This window comes from Bremia lactucae, linkage group LG1 (genome assembly GCF_004359215.1).
Source record: "Bremia lactucae strain SF5 linkage group LG1, whole genome shotgun sequence".
Classification (NCBI taxonomy): Eukaryota; Oomycota; class Peronosporomycetes; order Peronosporales; family Peronosporaceae; genus Bremia; species Bremia lactucae.
The window spans coordinates 244,294-262,659 of record NC_090610.1 but is presented as its reverse complement, the minus strand read 5'-3'; the positions used below and the strand labels follow the sequence as shown (position 1 = coordinate 262,659).

The window sequence follows — 18,366 nt, the reverse complement described above, 5'->3', positions numbered from 1 at the left end:
CCCGCCTACACTTGGTAGCACTTGAAATCCTTCCCACGACCCGCATCTCTGCGTGTGTACGTGAGGATGAGCCTCAACATTGATTGGGCTCATTTTCCCCACCTCTCCGAACATCATCGGGAGGTGGCAGGGCTAATGGCGCAGGGACTTGGTGAACAAGCCCTGGCCAGGCTCCTGGGTAGTCCTCCTGAGCAACATGTTGCTCAGTTGGAGCAGTTTGAGGCATTCGTGCTCGGACAGCGGAGGGCCGCGTCCGAGGCATAGGGCCATGCTGCGATAAAGTCCATCACTCAGACTCAGGATGAGCTGAGGCATGAGCAGGCTCGGAGCGAGGCTCTCAACAGGACTGTTGAGATGCTCTCTGCCCGGCCGCATCAGCCGAGGCCCATTCGGATGGACCCGCCCAAGTTCGATGGAACTGCGGCGCACACGATTGTCCACTGGCTTTTAGCCGTAGAGCAATGCGGTGTCATGCAGCTCATCGAGGACGACAACCGGATGGTGTCGAACGCCTGTCGAATCTGCGCGGTAAGGCCTCAGAGTGGGCTTGCTCCGCGCTTATGGCGGACAGAAAAGCGTTCCCTTCATGGGCGATCTTTAAGACAAAGATTCGCGCCATGTACCAGCCGCCGAACAACGAAGTGTTGCTTCAGGCGCGCTTCTTTGGAGCGCGACAGGCAAAGTGATCTCTGCAAGAGTATGTGCAAGAGATGCGCTCGCTGTCGGCGTCCATAACCGTAGGTCCGATTCCGGAGCACATTAAGGTGCCCACGTTTATGAACGGACTACGGCATGGCCCATCGCGACAGGCCCTTTTCAGGAAGGTGCCGTCGACGATGGAAGAGGCAATCCGAATTGCCTTAGTTGATGAGCATCCTACAACAGTGCCTCGGCGACAGCTTGGTATAAGCCGTCGACCGAGAGGTCAGGTGCCACTCCCATGGAGTTGCGCAATGCAGAAGTTGTTTGTTACAAATGCGGCAAGCGCGGCAACCGCGGCCATATGATGGCTCGCTGCTATGATAAGTCTCTGCTGGTGCTAAGACGCCCAGAAAGAGGAATCCCTACCCAAAGGGCGATGGCAAGAACCAGTGAGCGAGATGCATGAGTTCTGCATCGACCACTGAGGGGCGGGAAATGCAGGAGCGCAGTAGGGGCGGGATTCCCTGCTGGCGCGGACTCTGAAGCTAAAGTTCAGAGTTGTGGAACAAATGGGTAGCATAGTACCTGAGGTCTCGATATTTCGGACCTCAACCCTGCTGGTCTATAGCGCTCCAGTAAGAGCTATGACCACGCGATGACCCTCCTAGTGAAATCGGGTGCATCACAATATTTTGTAAAACTCGCGGCTCTAAGAAAGAAACCGGCGATGTTGATTCGCTTTGCCAGGATGGCAAGCGAGAAGAAGCGACCGTTCGTTTAGGGAACGGCGCGCTCGTTAAGTCTGAAGGAGTTCAGGTAGAACTCGCCTTCAGCTTTAGTGACTTCTCTTGTAAAGAGAAGTTCACAGTGCTAGGCACGGAGAGTCCGTATGGCCTCATCCTAGGCATGCCATGGTATGAAAAATACCAACCGTGGATAGACTGGCGTACACCCACAGCTTCGAACTCTAAGCAGGACACCGGAAAGGATGTGCTCCTGCGAGAGGCGTATGCAACTGATGTCGTGTCGAACACAGCTGAGGGTGCGTTGACGGGATGTCAAACGTCTCCAATTCCTACCCAGCTCGTGGAGACTGAAGTAGTGAAAACGGCAATGAAAAGTAGTCATGTGTCCCATAGTCCTGTACAGAGCCGAGAGCTTGTGGCAGTAGACAGCGAGCTGACAGGAAGCACAGCGTCGCATGAACCAGCACAGTGCCTAGAACCTGGTGCGGTTGGAAGGGGTGCGTTAGCCAGGAGAGCAACGGCACCCGCTTCCCTGACAAAGGTCGTGGTGACTCGAAGAACGAGTACCCGGCAGATTAGGACGATCAAAGGCACGTCAAAACGAGTGACCTTTCGATCAGTACCAATTAAATAGGACGGGCCTTCGAACGAGGTGTTTGAGGCCGTCAAAGACGAAATTGCGGAGGCATCCTCAGTTGAGGTGCTCCAGCAAGTCTTTAAATCTACCGATGAGATAGTAAATCTCCCGGAGATGTCGTGGGATCTGTTCCTTTCCGAATTTAAGGAAGGAAAGATCCACGAAATAGTCACACCAGTTCCAGAAGAGAACTTGGTGGACTGTTGCTCGTCGTTCACAATGGACGAGAGCGTCCTAGAAACGGCAAGAACAAGTCGATTATATCGATGAGTTCTTCGACAAGCGAGCCAAATCGGGACACGTACGTGAGAACAAGTCGCCTCACTGCAGCCCGACCTTTTGTGTGCGTGAAGCCACAGGTGGATGGCGCGTGGCTCATACTTACAACAAGCTGAACACGGCGACCATACCGGCGCAAACACCGATCCCGCGGAAAGATACTCCATGCGACAGTCAACTATCTTTTCCGCGTTGGATTTGAAGGATGGCTACTATCAGGTACTCATGAGAGATTCCGATATAGCCAAAACAGCTGTAGCACCCGAAGCGGTATGCTTTGGGAGTGGCTTGTGATGGCCCAAGGTTTGAAAAACGTACCAGCGACATTCAACCGAGTGGTGGCTCACGTGATGCGTCAGCACCGTGCCTACGCGCCCATTACTTTGACGATGTATTCGTGCACAGTAAGGCCGAGGACGGCCTGAGCGCAATAGAGTCGCACAAGCGGTATTTAGACGCTGTGTTGCAGACTTTAAAGGACGCCTAATTGTACGTCAACTTGCAAATGTGCGTCATAGGGGTCCCTGAGATACCTGTACTGGGTTGCATCGTAGGTACCATGGTGTACGAGCAGACCCAGACAAGGTAAATCAGTAAAGGAATGGCCAATCCCACGGCATGTGAAGGATTTGCGCCAATTCCTAGGGCTCGCTAATTACTTGCATAAGTATAGCAAGAAATTATGCTGAGCAAACTAAACCATTATCTGATCTCCTGAAAAAGGACGCAGAATGGGTTTGGTTAAAATAATTAGAAGATGCGTTCACATCAGTGAAGCAGTCTCTTGTGGAGGCACCGGTCTTGGCATTGCCAGACGCGGATAAGCCCTTTCGCTTCGTCTGCGATGCAAGTAATTTTGAAGTTCACAGTGCTAGGCACGGAGAGTCCGTATGGCCTCATCCTAGGCATGCCATGGTATGAAAAATACCAACCGTGGATAGACTGGCGTACACCCACAGCTTCGAACTCTAAGCAGGACACCGGAAAGGATGTGCTCCTGCGAGAGGCGTATGCAACTGATGTCGTGTCGAACACAGCTGAGGGTGCGTTGACGGGATGTCAAACGTCTCCAATTCCTACCCAGCTCGTGGAGACTGAAGTAGTGAAAACGGCAATGAAAAGTAGTCATGTGTCCCATAGTCCTGTACAGAGCCGAGAGCTTGTGGCAGTAGACAGCGAGCTGACAGGAAGCACAGCGTCGCATGAACCAGCACAGTGCCTAGAACCTGGTGCGGTTGGAAGGGGTGCGTTAGCCAGGAGAGCAACGGCACCCGCTTCCCTGACAAAGGTCGTGGTGACTCGAAGAACGAGTACCCGGCAGATTAGGACGATCAAAGGCACGTCAAAACGAGTGACCTTTCGATCAGTACCAATTAAATAGGACGGGCCTTCGAACGAGGTGTTTGAGGCCGTCAAAGACGAAATTGCGGAGGCATCCTCAGTTGAGGTGCTCCAGCAAGTCTTTAAATCTACCGATGAGATAGTAAAACTCCCGGAGACGCCGTGGGATCTATTCCTGTCCGAACTTAAGGAAGGAAAGATCCACGAAATAGTCACACCAGTTCCAGAAGAGAACTTGGTGGACTGTTGCTCGTCGTTCACAATGGACGAGAGCGTCCTAGAAACGGCAAGAACAAGTCGATTATATCGATGAGTTCTTCGACAAGCGAGCCAAATCGGGACACGTACGTGAGAACAAGTCGCCTCACTGCAGCCCGACCTTTTGTGTGCGTGAAGCCACAGGTGGATGGCGCGTGGCTCATACTTACAACAAGCTGAACACGGCGACCATACCGGCGCAAACACCGATCCCGCGGAAAGATACTCCATGCGACAGTCAACTATCTTTTCCGCGTTGGATTTGAAGGATGGCTACTATCAGGTACTCATGAGAGATTCCGATATAGCCAAAACAGCTGTAGCACCCGAAGCGGTATGCTTTGGGAGTGGCTTGTGATGGCCCAAGGTTTGAAAAACGTACCAGCGACATTCAACCGAGTGGTGGCTCACGTGATGCGTCAGCACCGTGCCTACGCGCCCATTACTTTGACGATGTATTCGTGCACAGTAAGGCCGAGGACGGCCTGAGCGCAATAGAGTCGCACAAGCGGTATTTAGACGCTGTGTTGCAGACTTTAAAGGACGCCTAATTGTACGTCAACTTGCAAATGTGCGTCATAGGGGTCCCTGAGATACCTGTACTGGGTTGCATCGTAGGTACCCATGGTGTACGAGCAGACCCAGACAAGGTAAAATCAGTAAAGGAATGGCCAATCCCACGGCATGTGAAGGATTTGCGCCAATTCCTAGGGATCGCTAATTACTTGCATAAATATAGCAAGAATTATGCGGAGCAAACTAAACATTATATGATCTCCTGAAAAAGACGCAGAATGGATTTAGTTAAAAAAACAAGAAGATGCGTTCACATCAGTGAAGCAATCTCTTGTAGGGCACCGGTCTTGACATTGCCAGACACGGATAAGCCCTTTAGCGTCGTCTGCGATGCAAGTAACTTTGCAATCGGCAGCGCGCTCATACAGAAGGATGACGACGGCGTTAACCGCGTCATCTCTTATGGCTTTCAAAAGCCGCGGAACTGAATTACCCCGACCATGACAAAGAGCTACTTTCAATAAAGTATGCTCTTGTCAAGTTTCGCGTGCACCTACTGGGCACCGAACCATTTGTGGTCTAAACGATCACGCATCACTGCGGACCGCAATAAACTCACCGCACATATCGCCAGAATAGCAAGATGGCTCACATTCTTCTCTGAATTTAATATCAAAATTGAATATAACCCGGGTAAGACGAATGTCTTAGCTGACGCTTTATCGCGCAGACCAGACTTCGAGGTGAGACACCAGGAAAGTGTGTCTAGTGCGAAAGCACAATTTCAGCCGTCAACGCTGGCAGCCATGAAGGCATACCACGTGACGAGCCAATTGGCCTCTAAAATAAAAGAGAGCTACAGTCAGGACGACCCTGTAGCCTGCTGTTGGATCACTTCGGTGGACGAAAGGTAACCCTTCCGTCGCACCTGAAAGCTAAGATAAATCGCTTTAGCTACAGCGATGGCCTGTTATGGCATCAGCTGTCACCTTCTGATCCCTTGAGAAGCTCTATGCCTCATGACACAGATCTCAAGCTGATGATCCTTCAAGAGCCCATATGCGCCATGAAAAGACATCTGACCGTGAAAAGAATCTTAAGGGTCACACGAATATGGGTGGCCACACACATGTAAATGGGTACCCAATTAGATTCGCTCTTGCGAACAGTGTCACCGCATAAGCCTGCACCGTCCAGCATGGCGCCACTGAAGCCGCTACCGATTCCAACCAACTCTTGGAAGTAGTAAGTCTGGACTTCATGTTTGGCATGCCGCCCGATCATAAGGGTCGGACAGGGCTAGTCGTCTTTGTAGACAGACTGAGCCAGATGGTGCATTTAGCACCATGTAAGACATCGATCACAGGCAAGGAGGCAGCTCTCTTGTTCCCAAATCATGTTTACCGACTACACGGGATGCCCGAGCCCATAGTATCGGACCGGGATCCACATTTTACGTCTGGTTTTTGGCGACATTTGTTCGAGCTGCTACGTAGCAAACTCCATATGTCGACCGCAGATCATCCCCAGACCGATGGCCAAACCGAACGTGCCAATCGGGTCGTGGCGGATGTCTTACGCAATATAGCAGCTCCCAAAGAGTGGAGCAAGCAATTGCCCTTTATCGAGTTCGCTATAAATAACAGTGCCCACGCCAGTACGGGTGAGACATCGTTTTATATTAACAGACTGCGTCATCCTCGGACGCCAGTCTCGTTTGTGCGCAGCCCGAGTCTAAGTAGCGGAGGGCCTCTCACTATGCTCGGTGAGAAAGAGGGGCATAGTTTCGCCAATATAACGATGACCCGCGAAGGTATCATCTCAACGTCTGAAACTTGCCCTAGTGACCCTGCCAGTTTAGCAGTGGTCAATAAAACTACGCCTTATGACCGACCTCTTGGCGGTATCATAGGCGAGTTTGATGCTAAAAGCGTGAGCGAGGCTCAACGCTTTGTGGATGAGCGATTAGCCATCACACGAAAATCCGTGACGCGATGGCAAGCGCACAGGACAAGCAAAAAGAATTTGCGGACCGAAATGGTCGCAATAATAATGAACGCTTTAGAGTGGGTGAAAAAGTACTATTATGTACTGCTACCCTACCTAATAATTCAATTTCTGCACTACCTGGAGGTACTAGGAAGTTGTTGCCGCGTTTCATTGGGCCCTTTACGGTGGTAGAAGAGGTTGGAGACCTAAATTATAGACTCACCCTTCCCCCGTATCTGAAGACACCCCCCGTATTTTGCGTGGGTCGTCTGAAACGGTATGTAGACCCAAATGAGGTCACATACCCCCATCCGTCTAAGGAGACCGATGGTGACGCCGACTGTGAGTCGAGCGTCGTTCGGGTGAGGGAGACGGAGAAGGCGAAAAACTATCAGCCGATCGACTCCTCCCATCACGAAAAGGACTCGAAGAGCGAGGGACATCACGCGAGTAACGCGGTTCCCTCAGCATTATCCGCTCAAAAAGGTCCAAGCGAGTCTTCAGCGTTCATAACCTGACGAGCCTTCGCTCGGACATCACAAAGATCCGAATTCAGTCGCGAGAATTGACCCTCGAGATCCGCAATGCGTCGTTCAGCAGCGCTAAACGCCTGTGACTGATTGGACGAAGGTAAGGCAGCCCTGAGTAGGTGGGCGAGATTGCCACTCCTATCGAGCGCCGCCTGCACTGATGGATGCGGGTGGGAATCAACGCTTTCTAGTTGGAAGGTTGCTTGCTCTACCGCTCCGTGAGGCAAAGGTATCAGATCCTCGTCCAATGGAAAGGTTAGCCGAAAGAGTGTCGACTCTTGGGAGCCATCGATACCCTACGTATTGATGCGCCCGGCTTGGTGGCTGCCTATGAAAAGGAGCACCAGCTGAGGCCTCTTCGCTAGTGTCAAATGGACAAGCAGAAGTAGCGCTGTGAGAAGAAACAGGGGGTACAGTACCGCCCATGATGGCTTTCACACAAGCGGGCTAGATTAATTCGCTGCGACCGCTGTTTCATCGCATCAGAAAGCGGATGAATGCGGCGCTGAATTCCGCCTCGTATTGGTCGGGCGTTTCATTTGAACGCAACACGACCGGGATCGGGAAAATACGCCCAAGCGATTTTCCATGAGCCCTCCATGACTTAAAGGCGCCATAAGAATTATGTGCGCCTAAAAGAGCGCGCTCTTGGAGCGACGCTCTTGGCCCGTTTAAACGAGACCATTTAAATGGAGTTAGCATCAGTGACATGCCACCCGCCACATAGCCACGTTCAAAACCACTGTCTTGTGACACCGACTGAGCACGTTCACGTGTCGTCGGCGGAGCTTTAGGCTCCGAGTACTCTATGTCACAACCATTATGGATAATGATCTGAGCATAAGGCGTTGTGGGTTTAGCCAACGAAGAAGCAGCTGCGCCTTAAAGGCAGCGCTATCATTAACCGTCGCTGCGCTATTTAGCGCAGACGACGAGACAGCATTCGTAAATGTTGCTGTCTTCATGTTGTGAGCCATGAGAGAAGTTTGAATGGGCAATAATGCTCTATCATTCTTCCTCATGAGATCGTTGTCCGAATCACTACAATGAGCGAGGGATCAATATCCTCACTGTTAAAGTGGGATGGATCCGTAAGCCGACAGCTACTGCTGCTGCCCCGTTAACGCGACAGCAGCAGTAGCTGTCGGCGTTTCGACTAAGGCATTGGAGGCTGCCGGCGCGTTAACGCGGCCTCCTTTAGGTGGCATATCTAGCGCCGTGTATGAAAACACAGGTCGCTAAAGTGAATGGGAGACCTAGCGGCGCGTTATGCAGCTCGCAGTTCCTCCTTCCGCTTTGACGAATTCTAAATGTAAATTCGGTCTTAAAGGGGGGGATGGCGTAACGGGCTTAAGTTGCCCTAAAGTTACACAGTCCCTTTAAGTAATCTTGATGTACTTAAGGGGATGGTCAATAACTTAAATAAAGTAATTAGACCCACCACTCGGGTGTGGTTCACATTTGTGACCAACCCTTGTGTATGTAAATGCACATAGGTGCATTCACATTAGGAGGGATGACGGCTAGCGTCATCCATTACGCGAGGTATCTAGAAAGTTACGCTCCCAATACATAGTCGTGTTCAGATATGACATTTTGATTGGTAAAAATAGGTATTTATATTTGATGCGATTAACTATAAATCAGTCTAAAAAATACTTTCTACTTACTAAGTGGAGCCGTATTACCGCTCCCGTGACGACACTTTACTCGAGTACATAGTGCGTTGGGTGAGGTCGCTAAGGCGTTCACCACAACTACCTCACTGCACGCAAGATAAGCTGGTTTAGCCGCTTCCTCGCTGTGCTAGTGTAACGGGGTGTATCGTTACATGAAATTAACACTTAAAGGTTGTTAATTAATATATTATCCAAAAGGTAGATAATATTTGGAGAATATTACTTTATTTAGTAATGTTCAGAAATCTTATCCATAAATAGGTATAGGCCATTATACCTATTTATCCCGCAGACTTATCAGCTGTAAACGTAAACAAAGAGAGAGACAGATAAGATTTCAATTGCATGTTTAGTATTAGTTTATAATTATAGATAGAAAGAAGAGATACTTAATTATTTTAATACAGTTTTCATTTAACCCTCTTTAAGTTAGTTGTCTTAAGAGAAGCCTCCCTCTGCACGTACTAGTGTGCGTGAAGTGACGTAAGGCATCACTCGCAACTGAAGCAGTGCGAAGTGGACTTGTTCTGAAACAGTACAAGTCGTAGTGCCCCGTTACACCTGGTAGCACTTTGTAGTCCGTCCAAGGACCACATTTCCTTCATCTAACATGGACATTTTAGATGATAGTGGGAATTCGCATCACGTTTCGCGTGAAAGCTACTCTTTTCTAAGTAACATAGAAAGGAGTGCGGTCGAACGAATGAGTTCGACCGTAGGGAACGATGCCATCTTGGCCATGCTGTCCAGTTTGGACAGAGATGCACTCCATTCAGCCATCGCCAAGTTCATACAACATGAACTTGACGAGGCGAAGGAGAAGGTAGCCTTGCTGAATCAACAAGGCTCTCAACAGGCAGAACTGTTGAGGTTACAGCAGTACAGACTTCTGTTTCTGGGATAACGCACACGCGTTGTCCGGAAACCTTAAAGATTGACATATCTAAGGAAGACTTCTATTCAAGACAACTACCTTAATGAGGGTTTAATGATAGCTGTATTAAAATAATTAAGTATCTCTTCTTTCTATCTATAATCATAAACTAATACTAAACATGGAATTGAAATCTTATCTGTCTCTCTCTTTGTTTACGTTTACAGCTGATTAGTCTTCGGGATAAATAGATATAATGGCCTCTACCTATTTATGAATAAGATTTCTGAACATTACTATATAAAGTAATTTTCTCCAAATATTCTCTACTTTTTAGATAATATATTAATTAACAACCTTTAAGTGTTAATTTCGTAACGATACACCCCGTTACACTTTAAGTAAATGTAGCACCTACAAGCCACCTAACATCCCATTTTTTTACTTCGTGACAAGATAAAAAGTCTTATGGTTAAAAATCCAAAATAGATATGCAATGTCCCCCTCTTTCTCAAAAGTAACAATGTCACCAGCTTCCACTATGACACGCAATTCAGGCCTCGATTGCGTTAACGGCAGACTGCCATTAGAAATCTTGTTCGCGGGGCAGACGCGTCAGCATGTGCGCGTCAAAATAGGAGCTGTCACCACCTCCAAAGGTGTAATGGGCTTTTTAAGAGCTTACTTTAAGCTCAAGAGCCACTTAATTCTACGGAGATTATTCGAGAAGTAAAAAATGCTTTATCTTTAGTTAGCCTGATATAGACTACCTGCTAAATTAGCACTGCCAGTATATTTCTATATGGTTGCCAACGCGTGTCGCCTCCCTTTAGCGATAAGGTATTACTAATCAATATTGAACTCTAATCTGAACCACACCACGTTTCAATAACAACTGAAGGGCAACCGGTGGAATTAGGGACAAATTTACGTTGTCCGATCTAATGTATTTAAATATAGGCACAACTTTGCTGTGTCCGATGTTATTAACGAGATGACACAAAATTCCGCCATAACACGTGAACTTTTCTCGACAACTACAAAGCATTGAGCGTGCTGCCTTAGCATTCCTAACGTATTTTGTAGGCGGGCACGTCGTAATGCGGCCACGATCTACTTAGACACACACCCTAGCACAGCGAGGAAGCGGTTTAAGCTGATTCTCTTGCGTGCAGTGAGGTAGTTGGGGTGGGCGCTTGAGCGACCTCACCCAACACACTAAGTACTCTGGTTAAGTGTCGTTACGGGAGCGTAATCCGTCTCCTCGTGCGCACTTACCAAGTAGAATTCCTTGTCGTACAATGGATAATTGCGCTCAGCTGGTTGAAGCTGACGCGACTGATAACAGACGACGTGCTCTGCGCCGTCTGTTTCATGTTGTCTGTGACGCCAGCGGTTAATCGGCTGTGCGTTTGCAATAGTTTTCAGACTGATTTATATTTAATAGAATTAAATATAAATACCTATTTTTACCAATTAAAATGTCATCTCAATAGATAACATGTAATATGTATTGCGAGCGTATCTTTCTAGATACCTCGCGTAACGGATGACGCTAGCCGTCATCCCTCCTAATGTGAATGCACCCATGTGCATCACATACACAAGGGTTGGTCACAAATGTGCACCACGCCCGAGTGCTGGGTCTTATTACTATTATTTAGTAATTGACCATTCCCTTAAGTACACCAAGTGTACTTAACGGGGACTGTGTAACATTAGGGCAACTTTAGCGCGTTACATATTTTGTTACCACCTTAAATGGTGGCAGATAGCGTATTTTTTCCATATTTTGCTTTTGAGAAGCAAGTCATTCTTGCCACAGCAACGATGAAATCCTGCATGATGCGATTTAGAATCATACTAATGATCGATACTCGAAAATTGCAGCCTTAAACGCCGTCCCTATTTTAGCTCTAGCTCTAACTAGGGACGGCGATCACGGCTGCAATTTTTGAGTACCGATCATAAAACAATAGTTGTCTAGATTTAGCAGATTAAAATATATAATTGTATTAAAATTTGCTAACACTAGAGAGATACGCTCCACATTTTTGTCTGTAAGACAAGGGACATACTGAATGCGTAATCCTCTGCCTTTGCGGTAATTCATCGAATAGCTCCGACAAAGTGAACTGCAACCTACGCTGCTAGACTATTGGTAGACGTGCGCAAATTATTTGGTTGTGGCTGTGAAGATTTAAGTGAGGTGCAGTGACTCCACTCTCTATAAGATGAAAAATCAACTCGAAGATCTCAAACGCATTGTTTTCAAACTCGTCTTTATGTCCATTTAATGGACGCCATTGACGTGAAAGTATCCTTTAACGATACGAGGAAGGTGTAATTGTGGATTATTATCGAAAGAGTAAACGAATAATGTAATAATGCCTTGTCGAGAATTTAAAAATGAAACCTTATCAGCAGTAGAACCACGCAAATTTAATTGCTAACGTCAATTAGTGGACTAAATGAGAGCATAAAAATGCAAAATCGGTTGACGTCTGACCAGCCAAACTAAAATAATCCAGGCAAAGTATGTCGGAGAAGGCACCTCAGGTGCTTGGCGGCACGCGGCCAAATGTGGATGAGCGCTTTCACTTAAAAGACGTGGATAATAATGGAAATGACAATGTGCCGTCAATCTACACGCTTCAGGCTGAGAACGACGGGCCTGAGGTCACAACGATGACAAGTTTGTGCATGAACTGCCATGAAGACGGCTTGACCAAGCTCCTGCTTACCGTAATTCCATACTTTCGTGAAGTTATTCTTATGTCGTTCGAGTGCGAGCATTGTGGCTGTAAAAATAGCGAGGTGCAGTTTGGAGGCAAGGTGCAAGAACAAGGCGCCAAAATTGAGCTTGAGCTCACACAAATAGAGGTGCAGCCGTCGTAAGCCACGGAATATACAGCTACTGACGTTGTATTTATTGCTATAGGACCTTAATCGCCAGCTGATAAAGGCTGATGCAGGTGTCATTTACTTCCCGTCATTGGACTTTGAAATTCCACGCGAGACTCAGCGCGGTAGTATTAATACCATCGAAGGTGTGCTGCAAAAAGCCATTGAGGATTTACGTGAAAACCAAGAGCATCGTCGTGAAACTGACCTTGAGACCAGTAAAAAGATTGACGACTTTATTGCGAAGCTCGCACTAATGTCGGCAGGTATTACTCTGCCATTTACGATAGTGCTGGATGATCCGTCGGGCAATTCGCACATTGAAAACCCTCACGCACCAACTGTCGATCCAATGATGAAAGTCACGCATTATTATCGATCCGAACAGCAAAATTTAATTTGCGGATTGCAGCCGGACATGTCGCACGATTTGCCTTCGCAGGCTCCACGTGTGTTGCCACACCGCAACGAAGGTCTGGACAAGTTTGTCGAAGAAGCAAATATTGCCAAAAAAGAGGTGATCCAGATCCCTGCCGATTGCTTTGCTTGCCAGGCACCCGGTGTCTCCTGCATGTGTATGACGGACATTCCTCATTTTAAAGAGGTGATCATTATGTCGTTTAACTGCGAGGCCTGCGGTTTTAAAACGAACGAGGTAAAGGCGGGAGGTGCTATTCCGCCGCAGGGTGAGCGCATAACACTTAAAATTGACCAGCGCAAGGAACCGAACGTCATGGACCGCGATATTCTGAAAGCTGACTCGGCGTGTGTAAACATTCCGGAAATTGAGCTCGAGATGGCGCACGGCTCGCTCGGTGGGCTCTACACGACTGTTGAAGGATTATTAGACAAAGTTCGACAGAATATTGAAGAAGGCAATCCATTCGCGATTGGCGATAGTGATGGTGGCCGATCACTGCTGAACGCTTGGCTGGAGCGCCTTGACGGACTAAAGCGTGGTTCCGAGCCTTTTACGCTTATCATGGAGGACCCACTGGCAAATTCTTTCATTTACTCACCTTATGGCGCTGCCGAAAACGATCCTTGCATGACGGCAGAGAAATTTACCCGCACCGAGTTCGAGGACGATGTCTTAGGTATTGCAGATATGAAGGTGGAGAACTATTCAGACGATACTGGTTTGAGCAGTATCACGGAGGAGGACGCAAACATGTCTACTGAGCCTATTCGCAGTGACAAGGAGACCATGGGCGGTGGCCAAGCAATCGACCCGTCCAAGTACCATCCGAATCCGGCTGCAGTCATGGAAGTAAAACACCAGCTAGAGCAGCAAAACGAACGGGTAAAATGAATTTGCAATGGCAGCGAAAGTTTTGCAAAATGGTATGCGACGCAATTGATTTATTCAACCTTCAGGCATCAAAATGACGATATCTTTTTATCTCATTATCAGCTCCGATTACAAAAAAATTACCGAAATAAAATTTAGCGAAAAAGGTGTGAATGCCTACAAGTTATGAGGCATTCTTTGCACAAGTTTAAACAAGCAGATTTTAAGTGGTGGGCTTATATTTTTTTCGGTAAAATGTCGCATCACAAATATAGAATTTTAAGGATACATACTTTCGAAGCCCAAGCTTCCCCAAGCTTCCCCAAGCGGCCAAATTTCTGCGATGGTGTCTCGCGAGATCGTAAAGTTATTCACTGAAAATAATTAACTTACAAAGAGTGTACTTTGTCAAAGAATTCTATTGGAGACATCGTTGAACTATAATTATTTAATGGTGGGGTGCCGTAAATTAAAAAAATCCATGAATGAAAAAAAATAATTACAATTGGAATGGAAGAGAAGCTGATTCTTAGGTTATTGATGTGACGAAGACAAACGCCAATGTATGATCAAACTATCATCCTGCCTCCACATAGACGCTTAGTTGTGAAGATGCATGAGTTGTCACATTTCCTGCCGCCAAATATGTCTTTAATGAGGTAAGTGGCGTAACTTTAAAAAAGGTTTGCGTTTCTTCGAAGCTCTAGCAATATTGATCGAAACAGACATGGGATCCCCAACAGCAAGTCAATTTCGATAAATATTGCTAGATGTTGGATACGTTTATCCTGCCGGGCTCAGACATGTATAGTAAAGGTATCTTCCTATCTTTTAGTTGGAAACGCAGTTAACGGAGTCGCTTTCTTCGAGCGCACAGACATAAGCTCAACATTTCATCAAGTGCCTAAAATTCGTAAATTTGACGTCTCATCAACTTAGGTGACGCTTTATTTGCCAATGCAAAAGTCGGCGAACAGAACGTCTAGAATGTCTTCAACATCAATTCGTCCGAGAATGCGACCAATGGCCGCGACTGCGCGACGAAGGTCTTCAGCTGCAAGTTCACTTTGGTATGGATCAAGAAGAAACTGATCCAAGGATGAGAGACACGAGACAAGATTTTGTCGGTGTCTCTCTCGCGTGATAATCGCACCATTCGTGGAATTTCCTCCAGATTCTTCAATCCTGTAGTAGATCAGACGGTTTTAAGTATTGTTCTATCGTGTTATGATAAGCACGCACTTTTCCTTGACGATACTTGCGAGGTTGTCGACGAACGCCTCAATATTGTCTCCCTCTGTACAGGAAACAACTAACAAGCGTTCTAGCAGCTTTGAGTCAACTGTTTCCAGTACGCTCTCAATATGGATTTTATCAACCAGATCGCTCTTGTTCAGCACAATCATTGCACCACTGCGCAAATACGACTGGTATTTCTCGGTCAAAAGTGTTCCTGCATTCTGCACAAGGAGTCTGATTACAGCAAGACTTTATTAAATTTTCTGACGTGATTGCATACCTGTATGTCCATCATCACAACACAAATGTCAGCGTCGCTAGCACATTGCTCAGCTCGCAAAACACCCTCTTTTTCGATAACATCCTCCGTTTCACGAAGTCCAGCTGTGTCGCTCACAATAACAGGATATCCGGCAATATTAAGCGGTACTTGTACAATATCTCTTGTGGTTCCAGCAATCGATGAAACAATTGCGGCAGGTCGTCGTGCAAGACGATTTAATAAACTACTTTTGCCTGCGTTCGGTGGACCTACTATAGCGACTTGGAAGCCATTTCGCAGAATTTCTCCTCGTCTATTGTCTGCCAAGTGGCCGCAAATTGAATCAGCTAACTCCCTCACTCTTTCAAAAAAAAGTTGTCAGAAAACACTTAGAAACAAATTGTCATTTCTACCTTTTCACTGCAGCTTCATAAGCAGCAAACGTCACATCATCTTCGTCGTCTCCAAAATCAATCATGGCTTCCACATAAGCCAGACACTTGACAAGAGTGTGACGCCATCCTTCGTATATTTCTCCAATATCACCTGATAATTGTCGAAGCGCCTGATGGCGTTGTGCTTCAGTCTCAGCACTTAGGAGATCTGCTAGCCCTTCAACTTGCAGTAAATCGATTTTATCGTTGTCAAACGCTCTTTCTGTAAATTCTCCTGCTTCTGCAGCTCGGCAATGCTACAAAAGCAAGCATAATAGTAACTATCTATTGATTCAACGTTCATAAACATGGTCGAAATCACACACCGGCACTATACTTAGTGCTTCTAAGACACTAGAAATTACGGCAGCACTGCCATGCGTATGAAGTTCTACGACATCTTCTCCGGTGAAACTACGTGTAAATACTGAGCCCTTTACATTGCACAGCTACCACAATTCGTCGAAGTACCTGTGTGGGTGTGGAAACCGCAATACAAGCGCGTCGTCTAAATGTGTCTTCGTCTTAGGGTGATAAAGTTTTCGTAACGCAGCGCTACGTAAACCAAAGCATTTGTCAATGCTCGTGAGCCCAACGGAATGCGAAATTTGTGTTGCAATGACACTCACAATCGCGGCCTCGGCAACGTTAGAGACTTGCTCAGTTGCTGCAAACACAAGTTGGCCTGTTCGCCCGAGATGCGAATAACCGCTACACCAGCCTTTCCAGGAGCAGAAGACAGGGCATAGATGGTGTCGAGCTCATAAACGCCAATGCTATTCTTGCGAGTCTCTGTGCCTAATGAAATACTGACAAAGTGCCGAGCTCGCGCAGCTCGAACGCACCGGGCCATCGCCATTTTATTTAGCTACCAAGTTGAGTAAAATGTGTACGTTTGAATTGCCAATTTATAGTTGCGAAAGACGCATTAAATGTATGCGAACATGCCGTCAATATCGTCGCAGTTCACGACTTACCACCACCGTCTGGTTATTTGTACAAAAGCTCCTGTAATAGTCTCGCTGCTGCTTGTATTTTTAGCGAGACTATTACAGGAGCTTTCGTACAAATACCAGACGGTGGTAGTAGTAAGGGATTGATGGCAACTGGATCAGTAAGGCGTTCGATGGATTCAGTAGCTCCTTCGGTACATGGAGCTTCACCGTTATATTTATAATACAAGTGTCGTGCGCGTGGTTCTCAAAACTGTAGTGGCTTTCATTCATTGACCTTTGAGATGATGGGGCTGAAGCCCTCCTTGTCAACCAATTTGATTTAAACGCGAGCAATATCCGGATGTGCCGAGTTCGTCTGCCTCAGACACTTAAGGTTCTATATTAATTCTGAAACGGCTCGATGGAGATTTCATCGGAGATGATGGGGATAACTTTAAACGAGGAAAGCATTGACGCAAGGATGGAGAAATAGGCCGCAACTGTGGCGGCATATCCATCTCGTCGTAGCAATTCAAATAGGCTACTGACGACATTGTGCTTCGCTCAAACATGTCATTCGAGGCCGCTCGTTGCTGCTGGCGCAATGCACGTTTTCTAGCCAAGCATTTCTGTGTCTCCAATGCAAAGCTTGCTTCAAGCGGATGCTGCGGCTGTGTGTTGCCAGAGTCTACAAGAGGCATAAGACTCGCCTCATAAGCTGCTATACTAATGCTCGACAAATGCAACGAGTTACGCCGTGCGGAGAGAGTTAAACGTTGGGGTTCACTTGGTACATGCAACGATTTGAGAGCACCTGACTGACGCCGAGTAGCGCTCGTATGATGATGATGCGTATGCCCTTGAGCTGCTTGATGTTTCTTCTGTTCCTCCTGCCATCGTTTTTGACGAAGGCTTTCAGTAGGTCCAAAGTATCGACTACGCGTGAGCCAGTGACTCATTTGAGGATCACGACATTTTGCCAGTGGTTTGCTTTTCTCAGCCATGGCCCCACGAATGTCATAAATTGCCTTGGAAATCGTCCGGAGCTTCACGTCGCTACAAGCTATCAGTGCGATCGCACTTGACGACATTTCGTCCGATGCAGTGTGACTACGAGAACGTCGACGATCGTCCGTAGATGAAGGCGAGCAATGCGATGCATTCGTGACCATCGTCACGACGGGCCTCGGAAAGCCACCACAGATGGAAGCTCGCGCAAGCGGCATATCAATTGCGAGCGTTGCAGGTCCATTCACCATCCATTGAGCTAGCGCTAGCTGAACATGAAGTATCCCTGCATCCTCTTGACTACAGCAGACCTCTTCGTACCCATTATACTCTCCCACAATTTCATGTACTTCCGAGAGCAAGACTTCGCGCTGGCTCGCGCAATCAGCATGAGTGCCCACAAGCAGAAGCCTTCGCTTAACGACGTCTGCCAGGTGCGCCCATTGTGCAGTGACCGCGGAGAGCGAGTCGCGTTGTGTAAGGTCAAACAGTAGCACGAAGATTCCGTCCTCGTAGTCCAAAAGTGTCTCCGGTTTGCGCAGAATGTGCATTGTTGTCATCTGATTCCCATTCTGCATCCCTCGCTGCCAGAAAAAGTGTTGCCTTTCGTTCGCCACGGGCGCCTTGGCGCCCAGTGCGAGGACAAAGCTCGTCTTGCCCACTCCTTCTGCGCCGACGATCGTGATGCTGCGACGTCGCATGCCTCGTACTAACAATCAATCGCGTTGAAAAAACACCTTTTCAACGTGCGGTCGTAAGCTGGGAAAAGCCACGGCCCAAGAAGTATCCAATGCCAACAGAC

General features: G+C 47.4%; 3 protein-coding genes across 3 annotated transcripts; 1 reads left to right on the top strand and 2 right to left on the bottom strand.

Moving 5' to 3' along the window:
- Positions 1 to 12,029: 12,029 nt before the first annotated feature.
- CCR75_007038 (uncharacterized protein) lies at positions 12,030 to 16,214 on the top strand (the record flags this gene model as incomplete). The annotated part of the gene is made up of 2 exons (XM_067965102.1): positions 12,030 to 12,374; positions 12,433 to 16,214. 2 exons carry the CDS (start codon positions 12,030 to 12,032, stop codon positions 13,705 to 13,707), a joined length of 1,620 nt encoding a protein of 539 aa, XP_067823164.1. The 3' UTR covers positions 13,708 to 16,214.
- CCR75_007037 (uncharacterized protein) lies at positions 12,058 to 16,593 on the bottom strand. Its single transcript, XM_067965101.1, has 8 exons — positions 16,251 to 16,593; positions 16,093 to 16,176; positions 15,948 to 16,035; positions 15,601 to 15,878; positions 15,206 to 15,548; positions 14,929 to 15,146; positions 12,433 to 14,871; positions 12,058 to 12,374 (listed from the first exon to the last, which is right to left on the bottom strand). Exons 1-7 carry the CDS (start codon positions 16,478 to 16,480, stop codon positions 14,634 to 14,636), a joined length of 1,479 nt encoding a protein of 492 aa, XP_067822930.1. The 5' UTR covers positions 16,481 to 16,593; the 3' UTR covers positions 12,058 to 12,374; positions 12,433 to 14,633.
- Positions 16,594 to 16,945: 352 nt separating this feature from the next.
- CCR75_007036 (uncharacterized protein) lies at positions 16,946 to 18,265 on the bottom strand (the record flags this gene model as incomplete). Its single annotated transcript, XM_067965100.1, has 1 exon — positions 16,946 to 18,265. The coding sequence occupies one exon, from the start codon at positions 18,263 to 18,265 to the stop codon at positions 16,946 to 16,948; it is 1,320 nt and encodes a 439-aa protein (XP_067822931.1).
- Positions 18,266 to 18,366: the final 101 nt, after the last annotated feature.